This window comes from Pelmatolapia mariae, linkage group LG16_19, assembly GCF_036321145.2.
Source record: "Pelmatolapia mariae isolate MD_Pm_ZW linkage group LG16_19, Pm_UMD_F_2, whole genome shotgun sequence".
In the NCBI taxonomy this organism is placed as follows: domain Eukaryota; kingdom Metazoa; phylum Chordata; class Actinopteri; order Cichliformes; family Cichlidae; genus Pelmatolapia; species Pelmatolapia mariae.
The window spans coordinates 29,180,714-29,202,417 of NC_086241.1; the positions used below are offsets into that span (position 1 = coordinate 29,180,714).

At 41.7% G+C, this 21,704-nt stretch overlaps 1 protein-coding gene across 5 annotated transcripts in view; it reads left to right on the forward strand.

Moving 5' to 3' along the window:
- Positions 1-21,704, forward strand: part of enox1 (ecto-NOX disulfide-thiol exchanger 1) — a 125,860-nt gene that overhangs the window by 89,848 nt on the left and 14,308 nt on the right. For all 5 annotated transcript variants that reach the window (XM_063500286.1, XM_063500287.1, XM_063500285.1 and 2 more), the window contains 5 exons: positions 6,433-6,645; positions 10,631-10,737; positions 14,162-14,279; positions 15,040-15,245; positions 19,662-19,769. In XM_063500286.1, the coding sequence (XP_063356356.1) occupies positions 6,433-6,645; positions 10,631-10,737; positions 14,162-14,279; positions 15,040-15,245; positions 19,662-19,769 (752 nt within the window). The remainder of the gene's footprint in view (positions 1-6,432; positions 6,646-10,630; positions 10,738-14,161; positions 14,280-15,039; positions 15,246-19,661; positions 19,770-21,704) is intronic.

Below are 21,704 nucleotides of genomic sequence, written 5' to 3' on the forward strand. Positions count from 1 at the left end.
CGAGTTTGCAGAGAAAGTGTCAATTAGCTTTGCATTGAGAAAGTAATTTCTCATCACTATGCGACAAGTTTACTGTGCCACAAACCTAGCAGATCAACTGATCTCATTGCTAACTCATATCAGGTGATGAGTCAGCTGATACCCTTGATGCTTCTAAAGGGCAAATCTCACACACATGCACACAGAAAAACAACCCCTGCTCCTCCTTTAAAGGCTGTATCCAAATTCATTTTTGGTGTGCTGGCAAGGGCAGGAACCCAAAGACTGCAGAGGCCAGCACAACCATGAGCTTGATCACTAATGTGACAGGGTTGGACCGAATCTGTTCAAGTTTTTTGTGGTTTGGGTCAGGTGGTCACTGATGTGTTTCAGAAGCACGAACAAAATCTGCAGCTGTTGTCATGGATACAGAGAGTAAATAAAATCCCTTGTAGTAAATATATTAGTCCAAAGCCATGTACGACTTTTCAAAGCGGATTTGTAGGTCACAGATAACAACGCTTTTAATTTGATTGGCAACACATCTGTTGCTCTGTGTGTGCGTGTGTGTATAATCTCCTGCTTAGGTCACTTGCTGTGATACCCAATAACATGCATGAATTAATTGTCCAGGAAGCTGCACAATTATTGATATTCTTCATCCCCCCATTTGTAGCCACTGATAAACAACTGTGTTTGATGGCAACAGTATAATGCAGGCAAACAGTGTGCAAACACAGGGGAAACACTCAAAGACTGTCCAAGAAGCCATGTTTGCATCAGCCTGTATAGGGATTTTTTGTTTTACAGCAGTGTTTTGTGTGTTGTTGTAAAAACTGCAGTTATTACTCAGCAGTTCTCAGAGAGCTCTGGAGTGACATAAGAAATAGGTTTTGTGACAACAGAGTATCAGATTTTTTTTTTTTTAAGGGAGAGAAATAAAAGCAACTGGAGAAGTGGGATTTTAGTTATTAGATTTCCAAGTGTTTATCAAAGATGTCTGCACAGACTGTGAGCTCTCCGCATTCAGTCATCAGTACAAACACAGTGAACAGTAAATGAGACAAACACGATTGAGATGGAGCAAAAACTGCTAAATAAAAGCCTTACCAGAGTTCTCAACAGTGCAAAATAAAACAAAACAGTTGCAATTTTTATATGTCTTTACCTTTCTCATTGCCTTCAGTAGCTTCCTGCTTATTTCTTCTTTTTTTGCTTCTAGCAGCTATAATCCAGTAAGATATGCATTATTAAGTAAGCCATTGTAGGATTCTGGAATTCGTTTACAGATGTAATCGAGTCATAAATACATCGTTTTAGGCCCTGTGTTCAGGCTGAAACACCACTTAGCCTCTGGAAAGGAAGAAAGAAGATGTTTGACTTCTCTGACCTCTTGTACAGCAAAAACGCAACCTCTTATAATTGTCAGACTCTAAGCTGTTTTTTTATGGCAGCAGCAACACAATATGAAGCTTTGAGCTAAATACTGATGTTGATGTTTAACAAACATACTTTGGATGGTAACATTATCTAAAGTACCTGTGATGCTGCAGTATTTGTCTTTTTTTCCAAGTTGTATAATAAGATATCCATCAATTCATTTTGCTGACCATTTCGAAGTCGCAGGACCATCCCAGCTGTCATAGATGAAGTGTGTGTGTCTGTATGTGTGCCCTGGTGACTGGAGTAGAAGTCAGATGATCACCAAATTTATCACAGACACAAAGTTACTTGGATTGAGCCATGCTGTTAGCATTACTCGGTAAAAAAAAACAAACTGGACTAGCTTAAACATATAGTACACAACACCTGGTTACAATGAATGCAAATGTGCTTTCCTGGTCTTATCACTCTCACAGGAAGTTGATGGGCATTTGACTTGTAGCATGTGGCTAATGTTGAGAAAAGGTCCATTTTCATCCAAACTTTGATTTTTTTTCTAGGCCATTGGGGCAAAAAAGTGACACCAAAGAAGAAAGGTAAAATGAAAGTATAAAAATGTGTGACTGCAGGTAAATTGTGGGTAAAATGAAGTAAAGCTGGCAGCAACAAACAGAAAGATAGATTACTATATAAAACAAGAAATAACCAAAGCAACAATCCAAAACCTCTGACACATGCTGAAGTTTCCTTTGTTATTTTTCCTCAACTGGCAAACCCTGCATGTTGAAGAATCACACTGAGTGCATACCCAGTGTGGTACAATGTAATGAGAATATCCTTCCATCCATCCATCCATCTTATCACGCTTATCCGGGGCCGGGTCATAGGGGCAGCAACCTAAGCAGAGAAGCCCAGATGCCCCTCTCCCCAGCCACCTCCTCCAGCTTTTCCGGGGTACACCAAGACATTCCCAGGCCAGCCGAGAGATATAATCTCTCCAGCGTGTCCTGGGTCTGCTCCGGGGGCTCCTTCCGGTCATTACCCACAGCTCTTGGCCATAGGTGAGGGTAGGGACGTAGATCAACCACTAAATTGAGAGCTTCGCTTTTAGACTCAGCTCTCTCTTCACCACAATGTACCGGAATAGCGTCTGCATCATTGCAGCTGCAGCACCAATCCGTATATATAATATTTATTGTTATATTAACAGAAAATGTGGTGAGAATGCAGTTCAGATGTTGTGTTTGAGTAAAATTTAGCAATCCTTGGTTTGATCTCAGATGTTTTCCATGCTTGACACCAAGTATTTTTTCCCAAGCTGTTTTAAACCTGAGTAGAAATGTGCTCCATAAAAGAACGAATCGCGACAATGAATAATTCAGGTGACATTTGAAAGAAAGGTAAAGTCCTCGTTATGCTTCTCTTTTAAAATCAGCCCAGTTTTACTACAGGAGTTACGTTTTTCAAGCCCCCATTTATCTACTGTGTAATGGGATTAATACCCTGGACCACTCCCTTTCTTTCTGTACTGCTGCAAACCTGCCTCCACCTGCTCCTTCTGCACGTGAGGAGAATTGATGGGAGAGGATGAAGTGTGGGACTGAGTTGGCAGTGGTTTTGATAAGTGAGAAGTGAGGAATGAGGGGTGTTTGCTGTGAAGGTCACTCTCCTCCTCCTCCTCCTCCTCCTCTTCCACCTCCTCCGTGTTGCCTCCACTCTGCTGTGGCTGATTCTTGTCTCCAGTGATTGAAAGTGTTGCATATTTACAGTAAAAGGCTGTAAATGTTCTCTGTTTATAAAAACACAGCGGCGCTGAAATCACTTGCAATTTAGTGCAATTTAATCACATTCAGATCCAGCGCACTACTTATTACTGTTATTGCCTTCATGCATTGTGATGACCTTCATGTTGTCTCAGACTGAGCAGGCAAACTAAACATTACCATCTAGTGTTATTGTTATATTTTCCATGTTTCGACCTAAACCCGTCTTTAATGTGCGGTCAGATCCACTGCACACATCATTTAAATAAAGCATGAAAGAAAAGAAAGTCAAAATCTTGACTGTAATAACTCCCACACAAAAAGAAATAATAACATCACCTCATGTGGTACTGTGACCTTTGTGCCAATAAAGTGTTGCTGAGAAACACATTACCACCATCAGTGGGAATCAGATATATCTTATTTCCATGGGAACTGTTAAAAGGCCTGATGGTTCTTGCTTAGTGCAACAATAGATCCAGATGATATGAATGACTCAAACTGATGCACATAGTCGGTGTTATAAGGTACAGACAGACATATCTGTTCTTTCTAAACCTGCTTTATTGATCCAAGTTTGAGTTGCTGTTCTGAACCCATTTTTACATCTATCTCAGATAGTCATTAAAGGTAAGTCTCAATGTTGGACCTGTCACGGAAGTTTTCTTCTTCACACAACAGACTGTACCATCAAGGTGTTTTTTTTTTTTTTTTTACATCTAACACTGCATCCATCTGTTCATCCATCCAAGTTTTCATTGTATGTTTGCAAAGCGAATGAGAGACGTTCCAGATAGAGCTCTGTGCAAACTGCCTTTTGTGTTTTTTATGATGTTTATAGGTTAGTGTTGGTGCTGAAATATGGAACAGAAAGGAATTGAATATAAAGAATTATACAGAAAATAATCAGATCTTTTAGGAACTTTTAGTAAATCACAAACAAACACGATCCTATCAGTTAATCTGTTGAAGTCATATGTAAGTGTTGTGACATGACAAGGATGAGACATGAAGAGGCCATGTTCAAATGCCAGCAGATTATCACTAAGGCGTGACAACAGCAATCCCAAAAGAAAAAGAATCACAAGCTCTCGCATTTGGTTCGTTTCAAGCAAACTTGGTCCTTAGATATGAAGACACATAGCAGCAGTCCAGTTGCAAGTGCATTGTTATCAAATGAAGCATCAAAACTCTGTCTTCCAAAATCAGCTTTACAGTGATCAGGGATTTATTATATTAAAAATAAATAATAGCACTTTTTAAAGAGGATTCCTTTCTGCCTTTTCTATGTCTGCCATTTTCTGTATTTATCTGTGTCTCTGTCCTATCTCTCTGGAAAACCAGCAGCATGTTGCTTCTGTTTGCTCCAGAATCTCCAGTTTATCTACAAAACCCAAACCTCAGCCTCAGTGTAGTGTTCCCATCCATCCTCTAATACCTAACATAAACAAGCATGTTTTCTCTCTGAATAACCCTTTTCAATTCATTCTTCACCTCAAACAGCAGGGGAAATAAATTTCCATTATTCCCCCGCTCGTCCCTGTTCAGCAGCGCTTCATTGTGCTCGCTGTAATGTGACTGTAATCTGCTGCTGTGTATGAATGGGGCTTTATCAGAGTGGGGGAAAGTGTCTTCTTACAGGTTGTGTTGCACTGGGTATTGAGCTCATTAAATGCTCTCTAATTCACTCTCTTCTGCCGTCGTCCGCGGCTCCGTGGCACCATTCAATTATTATTCAAATGGAAGAGAATGCACTCGACGGAAGCCCGCCGAGACGCCGCAGTTTTTGTGACTGAGACCGAACGCTGCTTAAGGTTGTGCTTGAAAAAGTTGAAAATCAAAAATGCATTTTGTGTTCAGCGGCTGTGACGTGGCTCACAGACCCGTGAACAGTGAAGGCCTCCAGAGGAGGATTTTAGTCCCCAGTAACTGCTCCATTGTTTATTTAGGCTGAGTGAATGTTAAAGGTCCCATGAAACGGCTTTCACATCATACTCTTCAGTCACCATTTGGTGTGATGTACCAAGACACGGCGTGCTGGGGGAGAGACTTGGAGTCCAGAGAGATTTTAGTAAATTAAAAATGTAAAAAAATGTAAAAAAAACATCTGACTATCAAAAGTGACTTTGGTCGGGAGTTCTCGCCTTCAGGAGAATATCCCTCAGCCGTCACCTAGAGCTGTCAAGTTGGGCTTTGTCATCAAGGAATTAAAAGCAGTTAGGATATGACTATTGATGACAGGGAAGTGCTTGGAGCGTCTGTGTTGAGACTGATAAAGTGTTGAGCCTGAGTCTTGACACAGCTCTTGTTTCAGGAGTGGCACCTCACGTCTACCCCACATATCTACTACAGAAGCATCCCATTATGTAGGCAGGCAGGATGGCGACGTGAACACCCAAGTTTGTGAATGCAGTAACTCGAGAATGAACTGGCGCAGGAGTTTCAAATTGATACCATAGGAGCATCTACTAAAAATCTCATACAAGTTCAAATCTCTGTGACCTCGCCCTCAAGGTCAGAGGTCAAGCTATCTAAAAACAAGGCGATGTAAGGTTTTGAAATTCATAGCACTGCAGGTGTTACTTCAAATGTTAAGCCGTCATTATCAGGGAACCGTGATGCTGAAAGAAATGGAAAGAAATAGTATACCTTAGTTCTGTACCATTCATTCTTCCAGGACACTTGCATGTCCATCTGAAGTGCAGGGCTACAACTCCGCTCTACACTGAATATGTATGGGGAAAAATGAATGAGAAATGTAATTATAGAACACAGCTTTATTCACCTTGAAGGACCCCTGCGGTTCAGGTCATAGTTGGGATTTAGATCAACTCAAAATTTTCTTGCATATAACAGCTGATTAAAGAAGATAAGACAAACAGTAGTTATCAGTAAGATACAGATACAAACATTTTGTCATCATGTGAAAGCTGCACTTGTGCAGCACAGTTGCCTCACAAGCAAAGATTTGAATCTCCTGGTTAGATGGAGGCTTCCTGTGTGAAGTTTCCATGTTCTTCCCATGGTTTGGGTACTTCAGCTTCTTCCCCGAGTCCAAAGAAATGCTTGTTAGGTTAAGTTGTTATTCCAAATTGTCCAAGCATGTGAGGTAGAGTGTATAAAATAAAGCACTGTATGAATATACTCGATGTTTAAGTGTGACTTATAGTCACTTTGAATCAGTACGGTTTGAAATGCACTTTATAAGCACAGTCCAGTTCATTTTTAAAAGTATCACTGGTGTTGGTATTGAAAAAAAAGAACTGCCATACCTCTCTTTCTTACTTTTTTCAACTTGTTCCCACAGATGATCATAAGTTCAGTGAGGCCATAGCCGTTCTGTTCACCTGGATCGACAGAGGCGAAGTCAACCGCCGCACCGCCAATCACTTCTACTCTATGATCCAGTCGGCCAACAGCCACGTTAGACGACTGATGAGTGAGAAAGCTCAGCATGAAGAGGAGTTGGAGCGTGCCAAAGAGGCCTTCAAGAATGCCCTGCTGGCTATATTAAATCAGTGTAAGGACGCTTTCATATTTTACACACTTAAAGACGTACTGACAAAACTTCCAGACAAAGGACGTCTCACGTGAGAAGTTTTTGTCGTTGTAAGTGTAAGCTGTACAGGTAAGTTCAACCAGTGGTTTTCTCTTCACACTGCAGGTAGCAAGTTTCATCCTGTTTCACCAGTTTTAAGAGAACCATGAACTAGAAACAATCATATGATTGGATAACACCCATCAATCAACTGCACCTTCAGTTTAATCAGTTAAGTCAAACGATTCATGTAGGATGTTTAAACACATAAGACTTTGGCTAAAGTGCTGTATATTAAGTACCTGAGACTGAACAGTACTACTTTTTTAGGTGAAAACCAGTTAATAGATATCCACTTTTGACCTCGTGCCACCACGTGTGCCGTCAGTGTGAGCTTACTCCTGATTGCAGTCTCTCACACTGCTGCAGGATGTGGTGCAGTGGCAGATTACAGTGGTGCAGACCATGAAGCCATTTTCACCACATCCATTTCAAAGCCCGTCTTGATGCAAGTCATTTACTCTGTGAGCATCTCGGCCCAGTCTCCATGACAACACTCTGTCTCACCATCAGCTCCATTATCTTCGGCGCGCTGTGCAGTGGTGAGATGGTCAGTCGCACAGAGGTTTCAGAGTCAGTAGCATGAGTGCGCCCTGACCTTTTCACAGGCTGCCTTCAAAAAATGCCAACACACACTGAGTGATAACCACAGCTGCTCTGTTACTGCATGCTAATGCTACTCTGAAACAGCCCTGGTTAAATAGCACCCATTCACTGACACTTAGCTAAGTCTTTGCAATTAAAGCTGCATTAGGTGAATTTAGACCACTACGTTTGCTCTAGTTTTATCTCAGTTTTGGTCTCCACCAGCTCCCAAGGAAAATATGTATATAACACAACCTTTAACTCCTCCACTTTTACCAGGTAACATACATAACAGTAACTTTACCTTCTAATTCCTAGAATCCTATCTCCTAGAAGGAGTTAACCTGAAACAGTTACCCAAGTGAACTTGTGTGTTAATTGAAACCTATTTTAATAATAGCTAAGGCTGATCATCTGCTAATATGTAATGCTTTTAAGATTTCTAAAACTCAGATACAATCTAAACATCGCCAATGAGAGAAGTATGTGAAATAAAGTGTGCAAAGGTAATATATTTCACATGAGCAGCAAGAAGTATGCACAGAACCAAAACTAGGAGCTCAAAGGGTCAAAAATATCACTTAATGCACATTTAATCCGATGTTACGTTCAGAAAAAGGCATATTTGGCGTCATTTCACGGTTCGTGTTCATTTGTAAATAAGGTGAGTGAGAAACTGGACAGTTTTACTGTTTTTGTCCTTTTGTCAGTAGTTTTTCTGTGATATCTGAAAAGGCTAAATCTGACATTGGTATAGGTTCATTCAGGTTTGGCAAAGTAAAGTTATGTCGTTGCTGGAAATGTTTGACCACAAATCAAATGTCAGAGCAACAGAAAAAATGCAAGGCAGCATATTCATGCAGAATGGAAGTGTGTCTTTTCTGATTGGATGTTACAAAGTTATAGACAATCCTCCCCAATTGTCCAGTAATTTCTTGCACACAGATTGATTCCATTATAGCTTCCCCTTAACATTAAACATTTAATATCACATGTGACATGTCTACATTTCTGATGGAGTCTAAAATTCACTGTCCATTCTGCATAAATGTTACCTTTGTCAGTCCAGTGGGAAGTGAAGCTGCAGGTGATGAGATGTAAGTACAGAGCACTGGCCAGGAGAGAGACCTGCTCATCACATGACACACATTTTAGATGAATTCTTTTAAAATGGTTCTGGTTTAGCTTTTCCTATTTGACATGCATCTGTCTGTATAGGCTGTGCCAATATATATTTTCTCACCACCTCCGAGATTCAAGGAAACAAGGACTCATGCAAAACATTCTCCAGCTGTCAGTCTAAGAGTCTCCCGCAGTTTTACAGACAGCCCTGAAAATTGCATATTAGCTTGTGCACGTGTGTGAAGATATGGATAGCTTCCCATGAATCAAATGGCACAGAGAAGATAAACACTGCTTGATGTTTATTGACCAGCACTACAGCTGGATGACAGAGACTCCAGTTGTGGCTAATTGCTCTGCAAGTTGACTGAAACACGACTCGGAGACATCAACTGGGGTTAATTATCCAACACAATCGTAACTTGTTCTCTCAGCCATGACAGTAATTTCGGCCCATAGTGGCTCCAGGAATGTGGCCAGGAGCCGGCATTTGTTGCCAGTGGGACACATGCATAGTAGCTTTTTTATATCATGTGGAAAGCATCCACATGTCAGACACTTTTCTTCAGCTGAAAGTGAAACAAAGCCTGCAGGACGCCAGTGTTGATAGGCGCTGCAAGGGATCACGCCTTTTAGCAGACACATGCATTTTCCATCTGGTCTTGTGTTTTGCATCCAGCCAGTTGCCTTGGATTTAGATTTCTATGTGGTTACCCTTCCGTCAGACTAAGACAAGCTTTTGAAATCACTCATGTAAAAACATGTTTGCAAACAATAGGTAAAAAATAAAGCAAAGGCAATCTGAGACTTGAGGTATGATGATGAAAACCGTTTAATATTTAACCATTATATTGCAAGCCTCGGAGTGCCTTGGATTGTTCGTGCGGTTTGCAGTCTTTATACTGAGCGCTGTTGTTCACTGAGTATAATCTTTAAAGAAAAAAAAAACTTTTTCATAAAGCTCAACTGCACTCCAGATTTTTCCATTTTTAAAAAAAAACAAAAAAAAGAGGTTTATTTGGAAAGCTGTACAAGACTCATGCTGCTTGGCTCAGAAGATTAAAACCACCTGCCTAACACTACGTAGGTTCCCATCACATCACCAAATCAGCTCAGACTCATCAGGGCTGTGATACAGAACCTCAGGGGGTATCCCGCTGTGGCTCGCACAGGATTACAGCAGCTGAACCTTTGTGTTCTGCTTGTTTTAGAGAAGGGCCTCCATGAAGCAGGCTAGCTCCAGTGAATCTGGAGCAATTTTTCTCAAGGTCCCAATCCAGGTTGTGAAAATCTCAAGGTATTCCTTCCTTGGCACGTTGTCCTGCCGGGAAAGGCAGCTGACATTTGGGAGGGCAATTGCTGTGGTTGGACTGGTCGGTCCGCAACAATAGCAGACGTTGTGTTTCAAGGTAACAGCAGAACGCTGTACTGAAATAATCAGTGTTATTCACTTTAGTTTAATTAGCATGCCCAAGTTCTTGTTTCCAACAATCTCTTACATGAAGGTGGAGGATAAAAATTCAGTGCATTTAGAGCATTTTGTTTTTCATCTTTCTCATGGCAAAGAAGATTTTTATTCAGTCTTTGTCTTTAAGCATAACTCCCTGTTAATTTACTCCAAAGTCATGTAATAATAAGACTTGAATGGGTTTTTTTTTTTTTTTTTTGAAATTTATTCTTATGCTTATACATTTATTCTTCAGATAAAAGTCTTTCTTTAAAGGAGCACTTTACTCCAAGTACAGTCGTCCTGTCATCATCTGCTCACTGAGTCAGGAGTTCAAAAGTATAAATTGAAATCCAGTAAAGTAGTATTTGAGATTTTGCATGAAGGCAATTGTGGTTGATTTTGATTAGTTTTTCTTATTGCTTTCTGAAATATAGTAGCATTTCATCTGAGCCCTTGATAGCAGTGAGGAACATCTCTGGAAGCTGTTTGGGCTGATATAAAAGACAAATAGAGCGTAACCCTTCCTGGAGGTTGACTTGAGCAAATGATGTCACAGACTTCAGTTTTGGAGTAAACTGTTCCTTTAACACGAAAGACCTTCGCGGCCTGCCGCTTGTGGTCGGTGCATGTCCACGGTCTCTCCTCTGTCTGCTGTACGAGCCTCAGTCAGTGCTACAACGCTACATAAACGGCTTGTTTTGTCTTGACCCTCCCTCCTCTTCCTCTTCCTCCTCCCCGTTCACCCCAAAGTCGAGCAGATCACCGCCGTTTTCACCGCTGCCACCCGGCAAAAGGCATGGGACCATTTCTCAAAAGCACAGCGCAAGAACATAGACATTTGGCGCAAGCAGTGTGAGGTTGGTATACCTTTGTTTGTTTTTTTCTGTTTTCTCCTCCCACCCTGGCTCACTGCTTTCTTCTCTGCTGTCACTTTTGAGTCCCCAGGAGAGAGCTGGCTGATTGACACACAGTCCCGTAGGATTTGTTGTATTCAGTGTCTGGGTTGTTGTTTTGCTGGATGCTTCGCCCTCACAGACAGACAGACGGGCAGACAGCAGCCTTTGATCGCCCGGGCCTCCCTTTCTCCCTGCAGCCCCAATGTAAAGCAAAGATCTGATGCCTCCTCGAAAGTGTGAGACGCTGCTATGGCAACACTGCTTTCCAGGGTTAAGTCTCAAATCAATTATTTATCCCAAGTCAAATCTAGAAAACAAGTACGAAGACGAGAATGCTGCACGCAAAAGAGGGAAGACCCGTTCACGCGGCAGCACCACAGAGGATTCAGATGTGGAGCAGCCTGTTGGTGCACGTGGAGGTTGTGGGTTTGTTGTTCTGTGGGGGTGAGGGGGTTGAATACACAAACTTAGAATGCAGAAATGGAAAGTGATCGAAGAAAGGATAAAAGTGAAATGTACTTGAATTTGTGTATTTTATTTCAAATCACAAAGGGAGTAGGTGTTTTTTGTTAGTTTTTGTGTTTTGGCTCCAGCACACAATTTCAAATGATGATTTCTAAACATTTCCAAGCTTTGAGATTGCACATTCAGGTGTTAGAGTGGGTCGTCTACCTATCAGAAGGTTGGTGGGTGGATCCCTGGCTCCTCTTGTCCATCTGTCAAAGTATCCCTGTGCAAGATATTGAACCCTGAGTTTCCCCTGATGCATCCATCGGCAAGTGAGCGTGTGTGAATGTTATGCACATGTGCTTAGATAGAGATAAAAGCACTGTATGAATGTGTGTGAGTGGGTGAATTGTAGTACTTAAATTGAATAGACAGGTGGCATGTAAGTGCCAGTGCATTTGCCAATATTTTATTTTTGAGTTGTAGACCTAAAATAAAACCTAAGACTAACACCAAAAGGAGCTGAGTGACGTGGAAAATCTTTTGCTTGAAAACAAAGCAAAGTCCAATAAATGACCTAAAGGATAAAAAGCACTTCACTGTCGGAAGCTTTCACTCCACTGGTTTGATGAACACTTCAGATCCTTGTGCAGTCATATGGAAACTTTGCTGGCATTAATACATAAAGCAGAAAAAAAAGTAATACTTCTATTATACTTTTTTGTTTGTTTGTTTTGTCTTTTCATTTGAGTGTGAACTAGAGCCATTTTATTTACATCATCTTGTCTTTATTAAACAACACTAATTGAACAAGTCTCACCCTGTGAGAGCTAGGTTAGGCTCCGGTCCCCCGCAACCCTGAACTTGGTAAACGGAAGATGGATGGATGGATGAATAGGTGGGTGGATGGATGGATGAATAGGCGGATGGATGGATGGATGGATGTACGGATGGATGGATGGATGGATGAATAGGCGGATGGATGGATGGATGGATGGATGGATGGATGAATAGGCGGATGGATGGATGGATGGATGAATAGGCGGATGGATGGATGGATGAATAGGCGGATGGATGGATAGGCGAATGGATGGATGGATGGATGAATAGGCGGATGGATGGATGAATAGGCGGATGGATGGATGAATAGGCGGATGGATGGATAGGCGAATGGATGAATGGATGGATGCTGTGATTTGGTCCAGGTTGAAAAGCGAATAATGAAAGACATCCTGGTAGCATGTTTGTATTCTTTCATTTGTCTTTTATATTTTGGGTAGCCAAAGCGAATACTGTATGACACACAAGGGTCTTGACTGAGGCATTGGTGTCACCACAGTTAATATTTTGGGTAAGAGGTATTGAATTCCACAGGCTCTCATTCATCTATAGTAAGATTCAGTCCCCTTGTGAGTTCTTCCTTTAATGGCTACCGTTCATGGTAAGTCTATATGAATCCATATTTCTACAACAACAGGAGTGTCTCTGCTAACTGTTTGGAAGCAGGCTGCACATTTTTCCTCCGTGGAGATGGATATTATTCTGTTAGGAAATGGCCTGTGAAATCACAGCCCACAAATGAAAAGCTAATGAATATGGGCGAAAATGGCAGAGATCTGATTCACAGGCAGCTTCTGCAGAAGTGAAAGATAATACGACACGCAGGCAAAAGGCTCTCAATCTATTACGTCTCGTGCGTATGTGCTTCGCTTGATGAATGATTAGTTCATGAAAGCAATGGGAATGATGACAATGGAGCTGGGAGGTAGGCCGCAAAATGTTTTTATTGCAACAATGTGACGGCTGAGTTGCCACCATAAACTGGATGTAGCCATGGTGCCACGCATCAGTGCAGCCAAAATCCAACTTTAACCCTTTCCAATATCTGAATGGACGCTTTGTGGTAAAAAAAATCAATTCAATTCAATTCGAATCAATTCAAGGCACTTAATATAGTAAAGACCCTACAATAATACAGAGAAAACAGAGGAAACCCCAACAACCATACGACCCTCTTTGAGCAAGTGTTTTGGCGACAGTGGGAAGGAGAAACTCCCTTTTAAGGAGGAAACAGGATAGATGGCCTCCCCTCCCCCTCCAGCAGACCCTGGATCTGCTAGAGGGGGAGGGGCAACCATCTGCCTGGTTGGGGGTGAGGGGAGGAGGACAGGACAAACACATGCTGTGGAAGAGAGCCACAGATTAAATTCACCCACAGTTGTTATTGAATGACATTCATTTGTATTATTGCCGGTTAACAACAACACACTGTTGTAATAATTAAAGTATAAAATAATATAAAACAAAGTGGTATAATTGACACTGGCTGTTCTGTGCTGTAAAAAGCATGTTAAACTCAGAGGCTTAGAACCAATAAAACAACAGGATACGTGAGTGACTGAGTTACACATCGAGAATACTAGACATAGCCTCACACTTAAAATAGGAAAAGCACACACACTCTTATTTATTAGAGTATATCTTTATTGGGTGGTTTGTTTTTTTTATCCTGGTTTTATTGTGAATTTAAAGCCCAAAGGAAGTGCATCAAACTACACCAGCTAAAAGTTTGGAAGTCTTTCAGTACATAAAAGAAGCTTCTTATAACTTCAGAGGTGGCTGAGAGTTTGTTTTAAAGTCATTTTTTAAAGTTTTCTTTAGCATCAAAGCAATCTGTTTGTACATCTATGGGTGAAAGGCAGATGCATAGTCTGTAACCATGGAACAGAGAAGAATGCATTGAGTTGACACAGATAACTTCTAAGAATGTTTGGAAACTTTTTAGACCGCAAACACAACCTTTCTGCCCCAACTTGTTACAAATACGACACTTGTAACAGCACTCGTGTGATGTAATCGCTAACAGGACATCCCATTTCTTCACGAGTGAGCTGAGGACCGCTGTTGCTCTGTGTCTCTGCTGGCTGTAATGTTGTAGGAGCTGAGGAACGCCCACAGCGAAGAGATCATGGGCATCAGACGAGAAGAGGAGATGGAGATGTCGGATGACGAGTCGGATGAAATTCCTTGCAAGAAGATGCGCACTGAGGAAAATGGTAATAATATCACATTTCAAATCACACATTAAATGACTAAAGGTGTGAATTTGAGGCCTCCGGCTAGAGATGATGATGGATGATGAAAACGTGCCAATTTTTTTCCCTGATTCTCTGTCACTCCTGTTTGTGCTTTGCTTTGTCTCAGCCACACGCAAAAGTGTGAACACTGAAAGTAAAATTGTTTTTTTTTCTGAGATTAATTCTGTCTTTGAGACGTCCAGATTCTAGAAACACTTTTTTTTCACTGGTCCCCCGATTTGGTGCTCTGCTCACAAGAGCTCCTCAGGATCTTTGAGTTTATGTGATTTAGACAAGCTGGTTTATTTGTGTGGCAGTTTAACCAATAAAAAGTCACAAAATCCTGTGCAGCAAACAGAATAGCTCAAGCTGGCTTTACTCGAATACGTGTAAAGGCAGTTTTTATTTAAACCAGCCTTTAAAAAGAAATTTCTGACAAGAGACTTTGCAGCCTGTGCAGCATTAAATCTGCTGTTCATATAACCCTTCAATTCTAAAAACAAACAAAAGCAGGATAAAGTTGTGGGGACATCACTGATGTGGACCCTGAATGAGATGCTCACGTTCATTTTTTTTTTTTTTTGCAACACAAGGTCTCTCTCTTCCCTTTCCATTGTTTCTTTCTCTCTCCTGCCTTTGTCTTTCTCATCCACTTGTTTCTTATTTTCCTGCTCTCATCTCCTTCCTTTCCTCCCTCACCTTTCCGGATCCCGCCTTTCTTCCCCCTCTCCTCCCGCAGGAGTGTGTGATCAGACTCAGGCCTCTCTGAAGGAGGAGAACGACTCCCTGCGCTGGCAGCTGGACGCCTACAGGAACGAAGTGGAGCTCCTGAGGAAGGAGCAGAGCAGAGCCAGCCGCCCAGAAGACGATCACTCGCACACACACCCTCACAGCCCAGAGGCTCAGATCCAGCTGCTGCAGCAGAGCATGCACAGCATGCAGCAGGTTTGTTTGTCTGCCGGCACATCACTTTTTCATGGTTCTCAGAAGTGACTATAATCCTTTTAATCGTACTTTTTAGCTTAGGAAATCCCTCTGATCTCTGCTGATAGTCAAACTTTACATAACTTTGAGTCACACCTTTCATGGAAATTACTGCAATAATATGTAATCTGCCATTTATGGCTGTTCAGTTTTGCTTTTAAATATCTTTTTTATGCCTTCTTTTGGAAGACATTTGCTCTAAATTGAAAATATTAAAATGTATTCACTGCTTAAACCCTAGGCTGTTTATAAAAACAAACAGAGGAGCATCCCCGTGTTCAGTCATTAAGACCTCCACAACCACGAGGACAAAATAAACAGTGTTGGCCATAATGGTTCAATAACACTTGGAAGAATGTATTACAGTAAGATTTCTTGTTACTGTCACCAGGTCAGAGTGATTCCCAATTTCACTTCTGCTCAATCAATACTGTAAATTAGTGAATGAATAATGGCCTATAATAATGAAGAAATGAACACTGGTGCTGCTGAACCTGTTCTAAAAAATTCTCTACAATGAATTTTGATGCAGCAGAACTGAAGACAACAGTTTGTGTTACTCTCGCTGCTGCTTCTGCAGATTCTTCATTAAATGTTCCACGGCAACCTTCTAAAACAGGCCTCCGGGGCAGATGCTCTCTATTTGTATTTTTTAAGAAAAAAGAAGGAAACTATTCGTTAGGCAGATAAACAATTTATTTTCTTACTAACAAAAACTGCTTTTCTTAATTTGAGTAGTTACAGGTTACAGATCCTCTTGATAATCGGCAAATATGGATTTTAGATGATATTTTACTTGAATTCTGCTTTTGGGAGGAACCACAGTGGTGCAGCGGTCCCGGGTTTGAGTCTGCTCTTCCCGTGCCTGTCTGGGTTTTGTCCAGGTACTCTGGCTTTCTCCCAGAGTCCAAAGACAGCGTATGACAGCTGGGATAGCCCCTAAAATCTTTCCTTTAAGATAAAGTGAATGATTGCGGCTAACTTTCTATCAAATTTTTTAGCGTCTTATTAAGCTATTTAGGATATTTAATAGGCTCTCTAGGGCTCTCTCACAGTTTTTCATCATTGCTATGACACATTTGCTGAAAACTTTCCACGTTTCTCAAAGCCCAATTTTCAAGCTATAATCCCAAAATGCTGCAAATATGCACATCAAAGCTTTTTCTGTGTTCGCAACCAAACTGTGTGTTCAGATCGCACGAGCAGCCTTTACAACTAATAAAACTACTTAACATTCGTTAACTTCTCTATCAAAATAGTTCGAAAACAGTGTTGACATTTAACTCATTTCTCCCTCGTGGGATTGCTTTCAAATTCCAAAGAAATTGCAAGTAGTTAAAAAAAATCATTGATTCAGTTCCTCAAATTTCATCTGAAATGTTTGCTCCTGCTCGTCCCCTTCCACCTCCTCCTTTGCCTTCTCTTCCAACACCTTTTATGTGCAGTCTTCCTCCTCTGCCTCTCACATTGTTTCCATCCACATCAGCCCTTCCTGGCTGTACACTCTGAACCAGCATACAATCACATCATTATCCAACAAGTGCAAACAATTAGGAGTTACATCTGCTCTCTAACCATGTTTAACTTCTGCCAACTGTGATTACTGTTAGGCATCAACATTCAAAACATGTTAATTGTTTTATAAAAACAGTAAATAAATCATGTAAGGTTTTGCTAAAAGAATGATTGATTCAATAAACGGGTATAGGAATTTGTTTTGTTTTGGGGTTTTTTTTGGGGGGGGGGGTTAAGATTTCAGAGGAATCTTAACACAGTAACACAGATAGGTATAACAGTGCAAGGACTAGATGGTAGTGAAGCTTGACCTGGGGTCAACCATCCAAAGCAGGGGTGCCCAATCCCAGTCCTCGAGAGCTACCGTCCTGCAGCTTTTAGATGGATCCTTGTTCCGACACACCTGAATCAAATGAATGGCTTGTTATCAGGCATTTGCCAAACTTGATGGCATGCTGAAGAGGCAATCAAACCATTTGATTCAGCTGTGTTGGAGTAGGGATGCATCTAAAAGCTGCAGGACAGTAGCTCTCGAGGACTGGGATTGGGCACCCCTGATCCAAAGCGTCGGACAACAGGAGAGAAGAAGAGAAGCTGGGCAAAGGTGTCGAACTCCAAGCTGTGATCCAACACAGCTGATTTAAATGCCAGATTACCTCCTCCACATGTCTTGAAGTTCTCCAGAGGCCTGGTAATGAGCTAATCATGTGATTCAGGTGTGTTGACCCCGGGTGATATCTAAAACCTGCAGGACACCGGCCCTCGAGGCCTGGAGTTCAACGCCCCTGGTTTAGAAGATGGTAGTTCAGGGGTGGGCAATCTCAGTCCACGAGGGCCGGTGTCCCTGCAGGTTTTAGATGTGTCCTCGAACCAACACAGCTGATTTAAATGGCTAAATTAGCTCCTCAACATGTCCTGAAGTTCTCCAGAGGCCTGGTAACGAACTAATCATGTGATTCAGGTGTGTTGACCCAAGGTGAGATCTAAAACCTGCAGGGACACCGGCCCTCGTGGCCTGAGATTGCCCACCCCTGTGGTAGTTAGATCTGTTATGATGTATGCTCTGGAGATGATGGCACTGACAAAAAAAATGCAGGACGCAGAACTAAAATTGTTAAGATTTTCATTGTGATTGACCAGGAGGGACAGGATTAGAAGTGGGTACATCAGAAGGACAGCTTAAGTTTGGAAACAAAGTCAGGGACTCAAGGCTGAGATGGTTTGGACATGTGCAGAGGAGGGGTGCTAGATATTCTGGCCAAAGGATGCTGAAGATGGAGCTGGTGGAGGGTTGGTGTAACAGAGGAGGATGCTCAGGATAGGGTGAGATGGATGCAGATCAACCACTGTTGTGACCTTTAAAGGAGCAGCTACAGAAGAGGATTAGGACCACTGGGAAAAAAAAGTGGGCACGTCTTTTTTTTCTTCTTCTCCAGAATTCTGATGAAAAAGTCAGAATTCTGACTTTTTCATCAGAATTCTGGAGAAGAAGAAAAAAAAGACGTGCCCACTTTTTTTTCCCAGTGGTCCTAATCCTCTTCCGTAACCAGCTGATACATAACAGCTACTTTTGTAAAATCTGAGGAATGTGTCTTTAAAAATGACTTGAATAATGAAACCCAGGAGCTCAAGTCTCTTTAGTGTTTGCAAGAAAGCATTTTTTTTTTTTTTTTTTTTGATCAGAAAAGAGCAGGAAGCGTAGCATACACAAGCAAACACAGAAAAACCAACAACCAAACAGTGTTTTCCTCTGCTGAGTTCTCCCACAATTCCTCACTGTACTTTTTTCATGGAGCACAGTAAGCTGTGTTGGAGCACGCAGCTCGTTTGCCACGAGTTAGCCTGATTTAACTTGACTTCCTGTCTTTCTCAATCTAAAGTGACAGCGCTGATAAAATGAGGCACATTGGAGACAACCACCATCATATAGACACACACGCACACACTGCCCTGCTGGCTCATTGTAAATGTGCTGCTTACTTGACTTCTTAGTAGTGTGAGGGAAACTCACACTGCTATCGCTTCTCATTTGTCATGCGGCATTGTTTTTTTATTTCCCCTCAGTGCAGACGATCAGCTGTGACAAACAAAATCAGTGCTTTGCTTCATATACTTCATCACAGCGTTAAGATGACATCGCATCATGCAAAAAATATGAACGCGTACACGATGAATGAAACAGTCAGTTCATTTAAATAATAAACATCTTATTGTGATAAAAAGACTAAAATCGGAATAAAAGTGGCTTCAGCACCAGGAGAATAATAAGATGACAAAGTGTTGAGTGTAGGTAAAGGGAGCAGGCAGATAAAAACCTCTCACAACACTCACTGACAGCTGCAGCCTCAAGTCAAAGTTCTGTTTTCTCATCTTCTAAGACATAAAGCAAGACGTCCTACAGCTTCTTGGCATCTTGGCTTTCTTTTATTTAGTAGAAGTAAACATCATTTCCTTTTTCCTCCATGTTCAAATTAATGACTTTAACCAGCAAACCTTCAGCAACTGAAAAACAAGCTAATGTTAACCTGAAACTCTCTGAAGTCATCCTGGAAATGCAGAGCTGTGAACGGTGAAGTCACAAAACAGTTTCTCCTGCAGTAAGACTGCACATCTAAATATGTCCTGATGCCAGTTTTAGTTTTCAGGTTTATTTACATGGCGCCAAATAACAACAGCAGTCGCCTCACAGAAGCCAGAAATTTACTCCATAGCAGGGGATGTCAATACATTTTTCACTGGGGGCCACATAAAGCGAACTTTGACCAGTAAAACTCCCCCCTCTGTCAGCGTAAAGAACTTTAACTGCTGTGATTATTAAATTGATATTGTTAAGTTAAATGTGTATCTGTGCTTGTCTTCCAGCAACTTCTGAACCTGCAAGAGAAGCTATCGAGCAAGGAAACTGAGCTGGAGCAGGCAAGAGAGGAGCACCGCTATCTGGAGGGGGAGGTACTCAGCCTCAGAGACAAGGTGTGCACCAATTAGTATTCACCCTCCATTACTGGCAACCAAATTTAAAGTAGTCATCCATCCATCCATCCATGCATCCATCCTCCCTCTTCTCCTTATCTTAATCAGGGCTGCAGTTAAAGTAATTTTTAGAAAATAAAGTAGTAAGACATTCCAGGGACATAAACAGATGATGTACAACTCTGTTACACTTGACTGGATTCCTTTTGTTTGGACTCCTTATAGTTAGCCCTGTGTCTACATAGCAATGACCAGACATGTTTGTCTTTTTCAGGCTTAATGCCATTAAGTCCTTTGACTGCTTCACACTTTTTTTAATCAGGTATTTCACATAGAACACAGCAGTGATACAGCAAGAACACCGCTGTAGCGTTCAGTCTTCATGTTCTCATGAAGTGCATTTTCCGGTCTCTCTGTTGTGGCTCTTTCATGTGCGGTATACTGAAAAAGCATGCTGCAACACACACAGAAGCTCAAATTCATGGAGGGGATGAAGGGGGTTGGAAGGACATGAGTGCTGCTATGGCAACAGCCCCGCCAGGATGTTATTCTGCGGTCTCCAGCTGAGAGGTGACTGGCCAAGATGGCGTGTGTGTGGTTTATAAATACCTGTGGACCAAGTGTTAGAAACTGCAAAATACTCTCTGCGTATTACCCATTAGAAATTATAAATATCGATTTATTTATTTATTTACAGCGAAAGTAACGTTACAGTATTTATTCCTCTGCTAAAGGCCTTTCACTGACAGTAAATCATCCACACACTGTATCTTGTGTAATTATTATTATTATGTGTCAGACAAGTAAGCAAAACCTGGTTTAGTGTACTTACTGACCGTTATCTGCTAGCTAAGCATTGACAGCTCACAACAAACACCGAAGAACTGAACTGTGGGACTCCTGAATGTAACACAGAGCACACAACGCTGGAGTTAATGATGCTTCACCTTTAGTGGGCCAGGTGCACCTTCACACCACTGCCTCGCTCACCCCTTCACAATAATTCCCTCTCACAGCAGTTCTGTTTGGACATATATGTGAAACCACAGCATTACGAGTGTAACGTCTAGAGGTTTTGAGAACTGGACTTCAGTCAGTTTCACTTTCACTCTCATCTCATAGCAACAGTATATGTCAAGGTCAACAGTCTGAGATATGGGGAGGTGTAAGGCTGAGCCATTAATACCAGATTGTTGTGGCTGCTTCAACTTATTTGAAACATCTCCAGAAACACAAAAATGTTTATTTGGTACTCACAAGAAGGATGAACTATGAATGACCAAAGAAACTCAATCGGATCGCCTCATCTTTTCTGACTGTTGGCTTGACTGACCCCCACACTCACCTGACCTAAATCCAATGGAACACCTATTATTTTTGTGGTATTGAGATCTGAGATCTGAGATTTCAAAGTGTTCCTTTAAATTTTTTGAGCAGTGTATGTATAGACAAACAAATTTTATTTTGGCTATCCGATGGTTCTTTGCCACATCCCACAGCAACATTACTGCAGGCTGACCTAAGACTTCATAGATGCATACATTCTGCAGGAATAAAAGGGCTGTCAGGGGGAACAGAGGAGGTCTGGGGGAGGAGGAGACACGCTTTTTATGTAGTGATTTCACTGCCAAGTTTTACAGACGCTTCACATAGATGAATCCAGTCTGTAGGCAGAGGTGAACAAGCCCGGTCGGAGGTAACAGCACGTAAATCAGCTGCCAGGCTCATCTGTACTTCAGCTCGCACCTGTATACCACAGGAGCTTTTGTGGGGGAAGTCTTTGAGACAATCCAAATGAAGTAGGTGCTTCAGGTGCTTCATACCTGAGGAACTTGCCTTGCAGTGAGAGCCTGGATTGCCCAAACCTCTTCAGAGTTCACACGAGGAGCAGGAAGAGTCTGAAACAGTGGCAGCAGCATGGCTAATGCAGTTTTT